This window comes from Apteryx rowi, unplaced genomic scaffold (genome assembly GCF_003343035.1).
Source record: "Apteryx rowi isolate R43461 unplaced genomic scaffold, aptRow1 scaffold_110, whole genome shotgun sequence".
NCBI lineage: Eukaryota > Metazoa > Chordata > Aves > Apterygiformes > Apterygidae > Apteryx > Apteryx rowi.
Window position 1 is genome coordinate 1304134 of NW_020447309.1, and position 13183 is coordinate 1317316.

A 13183-nucleotide genomic window follows, 5' to 3' on the forward strand; every position below is an offset into this window, starting at 1 on the left:
CAGACTAAGCTGTCACTTGTTAACCACGTTAATGTCCAGAGTCCTGAAGTGAGGGTTAAACTTCAAATTGATTTGTTGCAGTAGTATATTTCAAAAGCTGTTTAGTTGGAGGTGATTAGGTGTAGTGGATGCTRGTGACCACTGTTCCTGAACCTGGTTTGTTTTGGTAAACAAACTTGTGTATAAGATAATGGAACTTCAGGTTTTCATACATTTGTATTATATCCAAATTTTAATGCATTACTGGGATGATATTCCCATAGGTGTTAATGAGAACACTTTTTCAGGTAAGAAGAGCTGAAGAAACTTAAGGTTTTTTTTTATAGTTGTTGCTTAATAGTAACTCTTGATAGTGGAGTGAGAAGAGAGAAAAGTAACTGCATTCCTCTAGAGCCCATTCACGTTCTGTGACAATCCAAGCAAATGTCCTGTTGATAGTGTTGTTGAGCAGAGTAAATGAAACTGTATGACCTAGTAGCTTGTTCTGGTTTTGGAACTATTTCATTTAACCAATCTGAAAAAAAAATCTGATAACTCTGAGCACTTAGCCGAGGTATTGTAGATATTAGCTGAATAATTTTAGGTCCTGTGGAAAACAAAATATTTGGAAGCATATTTAAACCATGGAGTCAAATAGTGGTCAGTTCTGCTTGTACATTGTTGGCTGAATCTACCTGTTCATGGCTCCATATCTTCTGGCTTAGAGTATGCAATTGTATGGTAAGTATCTGCTAACTTTTTTTCTGGAAGACTGAGTGTATAAAAGTTAATGATCATTGCTATTAAAATACAGCATTCTGTTTGAGTTTAATTTCTATGGCATACTCAGGCAGGCTGCTGGTAGTCTTTGGTCATAGACCTTTCTGGTTTTGTTTGACTAGGTTATTTCTGTGCTGATTAGAACAGCAATATTAATGTGCTTTGACTAATAACTCTTGCTTATTGTAACGCTAGATGTTGAATTCAGTATGCATGTGTTCTTGTCAGAAATCCGTCAGAGGACCACAGCTCAAAGAAATGCTTCTACACCCACTTCTGCAACTCCTAAACAAGGCTCTCCAAAATCACCTGTTCCAGTAACAGCATCTCCTAATCTGCAGAGAGACCCATCAGCTCTGAGCGGACCCCCGGAAAGAACTGTTGTGCCATCCTTGCAGTCAAATGTTTTACCAAGACGCCCTGGGTCCCCTGCTACTTCAGTGCCTGGAATGGGTAAACAGAGCACTTAATGTTATTTACAGTTTATATTGTTTTCTCTGGTTACCAATAAAATAGGCCATTTTCAGACAGTATGGAAATGGCATTTCATTTGGAAATAGCAGAGCAGTTATCTGATTAAGTGGGAGTTCCATATTCAATTAGCCATAACTCTTTACAGCTGGTACCTTTTGATGCTGAAACTATTGCCTGAGCTCATTTAACTGTTATGGCTTCTTTGTTTAAATGGCAATAAAACTTTGCAGTATTCTGTAGTCAACAATATAGCATACCTTTTTATGTCCTTGGTTTAGGGGAGCTCTATGTTTATATAAATCAGGTAAAGAGAATGCTTTCAGAATAGAGTCATGTTTCTCACTAAACCCTGCGCATATTTCCTAACATGCATCTTGACATTTATTTAAATTTTTATTCTGGCAGAGATATTAGTGTAGCATAGATTAAAGTGTAAAATACAGAGTACCCTGGAAAAGTCGTCTTCACCTTATAGCTGAATTTTTCTAAAGTTACACGTTGGGTACAGTAGTCAAAAGTTTAGCAACAGTTTGGTTGAGATCTTATAGAAGCGAATGCTCTTCTGAATTGGTTTTGTATCCTGAAGATGCTTTTCCCTGGATTTCTGCCTAGTGTTCAGATTGGGTGAGTTTTCTCAAATAAAGCATGAACAGAATTACACAGGAGGGATACCAAACTTAGAGTTTTGGGGGAATTTTGTTCCTGTTCTCAAGGATATCAAAACTGTATGGTTTAGTGCCAGGCCTTTCATTTGTTGTGGGATGCCTGGCAATTTGATCACAAGGCAAAAAAGGGATAAAACTGTCTTGAATATAGGAAGGATGCAACTTGACAGGATTCTTTTGAGCACTACTGTAATAGAGTAATTCTTTTTTTTTTTTCTTCCCCTTTAGGCAATGGTAAAGAATAGTTTTTTACCTGTGTCCCTGGTTTCAACTTTAAGAAACTTAAGTCTTACTAACTGTACTTACTAACTGTACTTACTTGCATGATACAATCTAAAAATAGGACTATACATAATACATTGACACCCTGTCTCTCAGTGGAAAAAGTTGGGCAGCTGGATTTCAAAATATCTATTCATAGTGTTCAGTGTAGCGGCATAAACTTGTCGTATGAAGAAGTTGTGATCTCCTCTCTGTAGAGTCCATTAAGCCTTGTTTTTTGATTAATAACTGTTGATCTTTATTATGAAACTGCTAATACTGTTTTTAGCCCTAAATTGAAATGCAAAGGCAAGTTGTTAATCTTGATTATCTTGAAGGTATCAGAAATAAGCTACTCACAGCAGGAAACTGGGCATTTGATTTCAAACTAAGTTTTCTGAAACCTGTTTACTGAAAGTGTCATAATGAGTTTAAAATTCCATGTACCTTCTTGGTTAAGAAGCTGCCTAAATAATAACATAATATCAACTGCATGTTGCAGGGTTTTTTCCTTAGGGAAAGATTTAGGCAAACTGAATACATTGTACTAAGTTCAACCTTTACTCCAGCAATGGTTCAAAAAAATTAATGAGATTTTTTTTCAAGGAACAGGTGCCAAGTCTGTTAATTAAAAAAAAAAAGTTCTTAATGCAGATTTTGTATATACTGTATAGGCACATTTTTTTTCCCAGTAATAACTGGTCTCTTGAACAAACTTAGTGCTTTCTGTCAGGTGTAGAAATGGAAACCACTGGAATTTCCAGTTAATGCAGAAACCCTGTTTTTCCTGAATTTGCCAAACTTTCTGGGCATATAAGATCTCAGTTGCAGATGTAGTGAAAAGTATGTAAATTCTGTTTCTGAGAGTAATATCATTGCATCTAAGTTTACGCATGGCTTGCAACAAATACGAATAGCCTTAATTATCTCTAAAGTAGAGAAGATTAATAATTCATTTTCATTATACTATATTTTGTAGAGGAGAATCAATTTAACGTGTATTACCACCGAGCTCCCATATGTTTGAAAATTAATAACCAGCAGGTAGTTGAGAGTTTGCCAAGTTTTGCGAAAATGACCAGTCTTTCTACAATGATTGCTTTTGATGTTTATATTAATTACTGGTGTCCATAACAGCATGAGAACCAAGATGCTTGGTTTGAGTTATTAGTAGGCAGGTAATTGAAGATACTCTTGGAGCATGTTCTAATGTTTCGTATCTCTAGATAGCTTTACTTTTTAACTTCTAGAAACTTTCATATATTGGTAGTATACAGGTCATATGAAAACTCAATCTTCTGAATAGAAGGCTAAATATGGGCTTGAGTTTTAACCAAATATCTACAAAATTATTCCAGAGTTTTTTCTCTTGCATATTGCATCAGTGTTGCATATCTTTACCTTCATACTTGTATTGAGTGTTTTTCATTCACTTTTTTAATGGAAGCTTAAGGTCTGTCAGTGTTTTGTGAAGCCCTGGAAAATACATTTTGCCTGAAGTCTTCTCTTGACAGCTCTTTTTGAATCTGTAAAATGAAATGTAAGGCCCAGGAGATGTTGCATTGAGTTTGTCCTGGCTTGCTGCTTTGAGATTTTTTTTTTAATCTTGGCTCTTACTTGTTGATGGAATACAGGAATAACTTAAATGCATTCACTGTTTTCTCTTGAATTATCAGTTCTTTTGTTGTTTGAAAATGGAGGTTATTTTAAAAACACTTATTTTGAGTGAAATGTCATCATACTTATTGAAGAGTTGTGAGTTACAGTGTCTTCTCAACAAATTTTATTGTGCTTATAAAGATTAAGATATTCCTTTTGGGTCAATTAACTAATATTGATGAGAAGAGATCTTGCTAAGTTTTGAAAGGCTGTGCTGTCAGAAATATTGTAACCTTAATGGCAAGATTAATCATATTCAACATGTAGCACTTCAGGAGGACATTTCCCAAAATTTTGGTGGTTCTTGAAACAATGTTTGTTTGCAGCAGGGAATTTATGTTTAGCTCTACACAGTGATTAAACATCAGGCCATAATCTAATTTCCTGCCATAACCTAATTTTTTTTCCTTTGTCCTTCCAATCTGTGATTAAAAGATAGACTTGAAATAACAATTGCTGGCAGTTACATTTACTGCTGTATTTAAACTTAAAGTCCATGTTGGGTCAGTTTACCAAAGACTTGCTGTCCTGTCTTTGTGTATGTGGTTATGGGTACATGCTACTTCCGTGCATAGTTTTATGAAAAAATATCAGTTGCATTGCTGGAAGTGTTGACTTCATGCATGCCCCAATGTTGTCCCCAGCTAAGATGCTATAATGAAACTCTTCTCAGAAGTTTGAAGTCCACTGTTTTTCCATGATATTTTTGAATTAAATGTCCTTTCAAATTAGTTCAACTTATCAACAAACTCTGCTCTCTTGGTAGTCCTTTATTTAGGTTTTCTTTAAAATCCTTTTTGTGTCTTGGAGCAATGGGCTTAGTTTGTACTCAACTTCCTCCTCCGTTCATTGGCCATTATTTGGGGGATTCTGTTAAACAAATATTCCCAAGAAAATTACTGGAACCATATAGCAAATTCAAGAGAACTGAAAACTGAATCTACAGTCACCAAAAGCCCTTCTTTTAAGCCATGCCATTTGTATGTCTTTTTTTTTTTTTTTTTTGCTGGATATAGTGAGAATAGCTACAAGCCAGAACTTTTTCCTGAGGAAACTCTGGTTACTTTCAGTGTCTTGAAGGTTTTACTTCTAAGAATTAGTTCTTGCATGGCTTCAGACCATTACATGCTGATTTCTTTCATTGACAAGCAAAACTGCAGTAACAGCACAAGCTGCCTAGAGCTAATGGTGTATGGTGCTATGTGAGGTTATAGCACTGTCCCGCTAGAGGTATTCTTCCTCTGCAGGGTGGCAGCGATCTATTTAATATGCTAAATATGATCCCAAATCATAGAATAGCTTCCTGAACTACTGGATGAGCTTTTGGGTATAGACAGTGGTTCACTGTGGAATGGGTGGCTAGTGGGTGTAGCAAAGTCTTGGCCTCTCAGGTATGTGGTGCGTTGTCCTGGAAAGAATCTCTCCTCCACATGAGCGTGGAGGTACGTCAGGACTTGTGAATAGTCTGCAGAACCCTTTGTTCTGAAGAGTAATTGCAGGTCAGAACCTAGGGGACAGTGCTTTGGAGGAGTAGGAAGTGTGTGCGTGTTTGTTCACAACCTTGCTGAGAAGCATTCAAGCTGTGGAACTTGATAATACTATCACCTGCAAAAAATGGTCTGATGGATGAGGTCATTAGATTAATCTTGGATAGTGTAAGTGCTCTCTAAAGGACACACTTTCAAGTGTATTCCCACCATTGGATCTCCCTGCAACAAGCCTATTTCACCATAGCTAAGAACAAGAAGTTTCCTCTTCCTTCAGAGCAAATACCAGTTCCCTAGTCTTCCACAGAAGGAAATGTTATTCCCCACTGATGTTTCTGCACTCAAGTGTTGGCAAAGTGGCTGGCTGTACCCAACTTAGTGTTTCACAGAACTGATGATGTATGTCTTCGGTATGAAACCTGCTAACATTAGTTGAAGTTTTTCCACTTAACCATTTTGAACTCAAATAGGGCTTTGCAATATGACAAGTAGTTTTGTCTTCATGTTAAACTGAGTCTCATTTGATCTGTTAGGTTTAATAATTTTTCTCTTCAGTTGTCTAAAGTGACCTCCTTCTCCCAACTTCAGAGTTCTGAAAGGACTTCTTTGTTTGTCCTGTTTGAAAATGTCCTCTTTCGTGGCCTTTCAACATGAATCATAAAAGTCTTATGGAAATACTTTTAAGTTGTGTCCATTTAAATTCTTGTAAGTTCTGTAACTTATTCATCTCATACTCCTGTCTAAAATCTCTTGGCCAGTAGCATGGCCTTGGAAAACAGTTTCAGATACTTGGTTATTTGAATGGTGATATCTGAATGATTTAGACTTAATATCTTACCAAATCATGTTTTGCTCATATTATGCTTAGCATCTTCTGTATTAAGGCTGGAAGAGAAGGTAAATATAAGAGCTCAAAGCTACAAAAATGGAAATTGGCAGATGTTTTTGTACACTAGATCAGGTGTTTTACAACTTCTGTCAGTAGAAAGAAAAGTGCTTGCTGTTGGTCTGTTTTTGCTGCCGTGTGTAAACAAAAGTGGTAGCAACTATTGCTTGGTATTACCCATTTTTAAAGGAGTCTTATTTTGATAGTGGCTTAGTAAACACATGGATATTAACAATGACATTCTAACTTCTTTGACTAAGCATTAAAATGAAAGTATCTACCTTTCTGTCAAGTGTGGGATTACCAAGATATCAAAGGGCAAGACAGATTTAGTGTATAGGTTGAATGGATATTGTTTTTAGTTAAGTTCTGGAGTCCAGTAACTACACAGAAACCAATGGGTGCTTCTTTGGTAACTTTAGTTCTTTACTGGTGTAATTGGTTTTACCAATTTTACTAGTGTAAACTTGAATGATTGAATATGCAGATTTGAGAGTACATAAAGACACATGCTCTCAATGCATTAAGTTCTTTAAAGTTATGAATTTAATTAGATATCAAAGGTGTAAATGGTGGAACAATTTAAAGATAAGTTGGAAGAGGGGAAGAACTTTGAACTGTTGAGTTTAAAGAAGCCTTACAGCTTCCCTGATGGATTTAGAAATACCATTTATATTAAGTAGGTGCAATTATTTTATTATTGTAGCATGTACAGTAAACTATCAGGTTATATACAAAGCCAAAAATCAGTTTGACATATAGTTTGTGTCTTTCTAGGTCTTCATCCTCCAGGCCCTCCTTTAGCAAGACCTATTCTTCCTCGAGAAAGGGGAGTTGTGGATAGAGTTATTGAATATTTGGTTGGTGATGGTCCTCAGAACAGGTAAACTGTTACTAAAGGGAATACATAAATTTTTAAGAGGCAGTGAGCTGCTTAACCTTTCTTTCTTTTTTTTTATTTTTCTTCTTAAACAGAGGGGCAAAGTTAGAAGTATTGCAAGCTACTTTGTGTTTTTCGTCCTAAATTTTCATAATGAAATGGCCCTTTTGTAGTGCTTCATCTGAAATCTGCTTGTAGGGAAAATGGTAAACTTTTTTGAGATTCATCTCCACTTTGAGCTGTATTAAACATGTGATACAAAAAGAAAAATCTTGAATATTCAACTGGGTGAATGAACCATACTTAACTAAAATCATTTGATTGTCTTAAGTCTTCGGCTTTATTACCATTACAGTTGCTTTCAGATTGCCTTCAGAACTGTCTAAACATATCAGAACTTCCACTACGATCATTTTTCATATTGACTGTATTCTAATGAAAGAAGAACTATTTAATAGTTGGGATGTGATTTTCTGACAAATCTGATATTTAAAATAAAAAAATCTGTTTAATCATGAGGCTTAAGTTGTAGCAAAGAATCTTTCACTGTTTTTAACCAACTTTAAAAACTGTTCTTTACAGTTTAAAGCCAAATAAATCTGTATGCACCTTTTAAGAGTAAATATCCAAGCTATTAGCAAATATCTGAGGTAAAATACATCTGTTACTACAGTGTCTTAATACTTAAAGCTATGTAATTATATTGCTAATGTTTTCTAGGTATGCCCTAATATGTCAGCAATGTTTTTCTCACAATGGTATGGCTTTGAAGGAGGAGTTTGAATATGTAGGTAAGAACTGATCTATAGTCTACTTCTGGTAGTCTGCTTATGTTTTATGACTAACATGCATCATGCCTCATTTTGGTTGCAATTAAGTACTTAGCTGGCACTGTGAAATGCCACTTCATGTGGGAACAGTTTTATGGTAACTTATTACTCCATATCTTAGGGTTCACTTTAAGATTTTAAAATACTTTATTACAACTTTCAGGCCAAGGATTTTATGTGTAGAAAGCTATTTAGTAGAAATAAGCCTCCTCCAATACATCCCTGAGAATTGCTACTGGTTATGAATGGTTCTCAGAAGGGTTTTATATTGAGAAAGTATCTGACATTAAAGTACTCCTCTTTTACCAGAACTTAAACAAAACTTTGCTTTGGCAAGATGATCTTGGGGAGGCATCAGAAAAGGAGTGGGAACAAGCCCTGAGGGGCTATATGTGAATTTATGGCTGACTAACTTCAGACAGACATAGCTCTTTATTGAACACAGATGTTTTATTTTGTCTCCTCTTCTACCACAAGTGTAAGCTCGATGTTTAAGAAATGAAAAAATTTTAGATAAATCTTCTATTTCATTTTGTGTCTCAATTTTGTGAGGAAAATACACAGCATTGTAAGAGAATAAGCTGCACTTCATATGGACTCAGGATATTAAGACTAGATGTCATCTTAGCTTAAACATATTCACAGTTCAAATGTGCAAGAAATAACCATTTTCTCCCTTGTCTTAGCAAAAATATGCATTTAACCATTATGTGGCATACGGTATTTCTCCTAAACAAAATTGTTTTTATCTTAATTAAGCATATGTGGAACAGAATGCTCTTCAAAGAGTAAATAGTGAGAAATAACTTGAAGAATCCATAGCAATTTTTTTTTTTTAAGGTGACATTAGGTTCACCCTTTGTAAGGGGATATTATCTTAGGTGTTCTGTAGGAAAGAATGGAAGAACAGACTAGAGGTTTACCATCTGGCAACATCTTGTTGTACTGAATTGCATTTTGTTCACTGTGATCAAATGTTGCATAAAGCTGGGGAAAAATGTTTATAGGTAAGTGAGGCAGAGCCCAAAGAAAACAGGTATTTAAGAGGAAGATGTATACTGAAGTCAAAAATAGAGCTGTGTGGAAAAATTTGTATAAATTTGATGGAGGTGCTCTCAGGTACTGATAGCTATTTAATTCTCTGTTTTGAAAAGCTGAGGTGGAAAAAAGAAATAATTTCCTTTTGATGTATTATTATTATTTGATATCTGATTTTTAGCATCTTGGATGGTCGAAGTGTTGTGTAGGAATAAGGTGGGACACGAAATTGGTTAGTGAGGCCACTTCTTGGATGTGCTTTTATGCAGCTTTTAGGTGTGCCTACTGCTTTTTCCTGAATCCTGCAAGAAAAACTAGACCCCAAGCTCCACGACTTCCAGACTTCAATTTTGAAAAAAAGCAACCTGCAGAATTGCAATCTGAAACTGAGCCTTTAGATACTGGAGAGAGAAAGCTGCAGGAGAATGAACAGACAGAAGGTATGTACTAATCTTGTGAAGTCTGCTCTCTTTCTAATGTCCAGTGAGGTTCTCCCACCTTCTTGTAGCTACCATGTTCTTTTACTGGTATGTAAGATTTGTGTTCATATTTATCTGCTGTACCCAAGGAGTTCTCTGCCTAGATGAGTCTCTCATAAGAATAAGAACAACTTCCTGGTGGATGCAGTTTTTCTTTTAATTCTTTTTGTTGCCTAGAAGTAGGGACAAAAACATTACTAGCTTAGCTTGTTGATAGTGTGGTTTTCTGTCCTGTACCCTAAATTTCTTCATGTATATCTTGGAAATGATGGCTTAAAATTCTTAACTCCAATGTTACTGATAAACAGATGGAAAATAGCATTGTAAATTATACAAATAGTTAGGAAGGCAGTATGTCCTGAAGTGGTTAACTTTCACTGTGTTCAGCAGGTCATTTGATTGAGGTGTGTTGGAATTTCTGCCTTTGTTCCTTTTGTTGTTTTCCTCAGGGCAGGAAAATCTAGTAAAACTACCTTGTTTAAAATCGGGGAGTTCAAAGACAAATTGTCAATTTTAATTTAACATAGTTCCTTTTGAGAAGTTTTATAGTCTGCAGATAAAGTAGGCATCTGGTATACAGCCAACAGGAAGATTCAGTGTTTAGAAGACTTCAGAAATTAAAATTTCAAACCAAAGAATCTCCAGTTAGATGTGTTATTGTGTGCATATTGGAATTTTTGTTTTTATACCAGGGAGCGCGTGGTACAGAGTTATCAAATAGTGAACACTGCTGTGAACACTGAAACTGCACCAGCTGCAGGAAACTGTCCCAAGTAGAATATAATAAAAATAATGTTTCTATTCAGTTATCTTTAACACTGGGTACAAAATGGCATCAGCATTTACTTTCAGGCATGAGAAGACTGAATGAAAGGGATAGGGAAGTCTTATCTAACTGTAGCCATCTCTGGGTGTGGTTTGGTGTGGGTGTTCTGTAGGCAAAACTTGTTCGGTTTCTTTTCCTGTGCCATAGTGTCCTCTTCCCACATTAAAAGCGGTGCTTGTAACACAAAGCAGTTTGCCTTAGCTAGTTGCAAGGCAGCTGTAGAGCTGGCTACTGGCACACCTGAAGGGACAGTGTGTCCTTCTGTAGGATGGAAGAAGGTATGGGAGGGGAGAAAGGTATGCAGAAACAGAGATAACAGTGGAAATGGGAACTTTTAAAACTGCTTCACTACTATTACTATTATGGAAGTAAGGCCTAAATCAGATGCTTGAAGTTAAGACCATGCAGATTTTGTCTTTGTCCTCAAATGATCTTTTTTTTTTTTAAGTGAGTGGAGGATGAATTAGTAGCTGCTTAGCTCCTTCTAAAGGCAGAATTTTGATACAGACAAGCTATCATTTGTTACTGGGATCTTCAAAACTCTGGTTATTTGTCTCAGTCAAGAAGACTAGAAGTGTTCAGCCCTTGGAGATATGTGCCTTTGAGACTTCTGAGTATTATTCAGCTGCAGGTTCTTGAGGTTTTGGGAGATCAAGTGCTAATTAAACTGGTATTATCATTAAAGAAATGCTTATCAAACTATGTCTTTAATGAGTCTGAGCTGCTGAGTCAGTTTATAGATGTTGTAAAGAACTGAAAAATCTTAAGAACTAGTGCATGATTTTCATTAGACACGAGATGCTGTAGGAGTGAAAATTCTGCGAAAAACTTTATGCTTTTTTAGAAGCAGAATTGTATCAAGTATTTCAGGATAAAATATGGGATGATTTTAATGCAGTAAATGTGAGATATTCCAGTTTATCTTTAACACGGAGAACTTCTATCAGTATGGTGTTATTAATGTGCTCTCAAAAAAGAAAAAAAGATGTGGGGTCAAACACCAGTTTGTGTTCCCCCTCCCTCCCTACTAGGAAGGGTAGGTTGATTTTTCAGAAGAGGCAGAGATAAYGGTATGCTGACTTTTGATGTCTAACTAGCTTAAATTTCTGCTATTTTCTGAATATGTCATCTCCAAGATGAATATGAAACAACCTGTTTTGATAATTAGTGAACAGCTAGGAATGGAATAAATGTATTACTATTTTACATAACTGATCTCTGAGAAATGTTTTGTTGATGTAATATAGGCCTGTGCTACCCTATCAGTTTGTCTTTGTGTATTAACTGCCTGTGGCTTGCCACAGAGTAATCTTATGAATGAGAAAATATCACTTTCAGTAAATCACTTTTTATGTCAAAACACTAATTAGAAGCATAATTTTGCTTACAGGCAGTCAGATTTTATTAACAAATAAACATATTCTTTATAAGTTTAAGGTATGAAGCTATCATTTTATTGAGGTATAGCTTTGTGGAAGGCTTTTGTTCACTTGAGTAATATAGCTGCTATCATAGCAAGAATAGAGTATCTTCACTTACAGATGTAAACAAATGTTAACACCAAGAAACCAACTTCAGGATGTTGACAACATAGGAAGATTCTTATCTGTAACTCCTTAAACCATAGTGCAAAGGAACTGTGCAAGCTAATGTGATACAGAAGTGCTATAAATATTTTTTTTTGTCAGCTACATTTACTAATGAAGCCAAATCTATTTTCAGTTATATGCTCATGCAACGACAAGCATGTTACATACTACTCTGGATAAGAGATCTGAAGATTGCTTATGGGGAGTGCTGTTGGTATTGAAACTTAGATTTCTAAATCCTTTGGAAATATAGTCTCATCAGTTGTGGTTCTTATGCAGATTACTGGAACAAACATCATGCTTCACTATTCAGAGTAGCTTAGGAAATTTTACTACCAGAATGAAGCAATATATTTCAGTTCTGTTCTTACCTTTTTCTTAAACGACTTGATCTTAAATGCCTTTCATTAAAGACTAGCCTGTTTTCTCATGAGCATTTAGAAGTATTAATGTTTGGGTCCTGTTGAAAAAGCCAACAGAAACCACTTTTATCCTTTTGATTAATTCTGTATTGCCCATATTTGGTACTACTACTGTGCATTCTTTAAGTACATTACATTTAGCAATGTTTTGAAAGTTGAAACAAGAAAATTTGGCAAATCACTTAAGCATTTTGTGGTGAATGTGTGGTGCTGATATTCAAAGGTCTTAGATGCCTTTGAACTTTTGATTTCATCATGAAGCATCGTAAAGCACTTTATGGAGACAGCATCACATGCTGTCTCCATATTTGTGTGAATTCCTTTACCATCTTGACAAAATGATGATTTAATGCTCTCCCATGTTTAAGGCTTCTGGGTAGACTGCAACTGCTAGTATTTGAAAAGCAGATGCAGAAACTTGGTTTGTTGTTCAACAGAAGGGCTCACAGTAATATTAACCTTCAAAGATACTGCTGCTTCAAGCTTGTGCTTATTTGAGTTCCACCAAAAATAGAGATTGGCTTTAGGCAAGTGTTACAGGTGGAGCAGAAACTTTATCTAGGAATAAAACTGGCTGAGGACAAAGAACAGGTATAAGCTTGACAAGTCTGACCAAAACCAGTGTTCAAAGTCTATCTTCAAAAAAACTGGCCTGGTAAACATCCTTTGTTTCAGAGAATTGGCTTGCCTTTTAACAATGCATGCTCTGCTTTTATAGCACAGCATGAGTGCACTGTGTCTTCTGTAATTCACTATTTCCTTTAAAAGATGAATTTCTGCCTTCTGTGTTCTTTCTGTAATTCAGCTGATGCAGACAGAATTCCATGACTTCTCATGCAAACATGGATCAGCTTGCCTTGAATTTAATGACTTGTAAATATGATTTTTTTCAATTTAAAAATTACTTGTTTTCAGTGTACCAAGTTCA

The 13183-nt window shown here is 35.7% G+C and overlaps 1 protein-coding gene across 7 annotated transcripts in view; it reads left to right on the top strand.

Annotated features, from left to right (window-relative positions):
* Positions 1 to 13183, top strand: part of LNPK (lunapark, ER junction formation factor) — a 53869-nt gene that overhangs the window by 24583 nt on the left and 16103 nt on the right. For all 7 annotated transcript variants that reach the window (XR_003255121.1, XR_003255122.1, XR_003255123.1 and 4 more), the window contains exons 9-12: positions 988 to 1212; positions 6969 to 7074; positions 7792 to 7862; positions 9209 to 9379. Coding sequence is in view for 3 of the 7 variants with exons in the window: in XM_026075384.1 (XP_025931169.1) it covers positions 988 to 1212; positions 6969 to 7074; positions 7792 to 7862; positions 9209 to 9379 (573 nt within the window). In the remaining 4 variants the exon portion in view is untranslated. The remainder of the gene's footprint in view (positions 1 to 987; positions 1213 to 6968; positions 7075 to 7791; positions 7863 to 9208; positions 9380 to 13183) is intronic.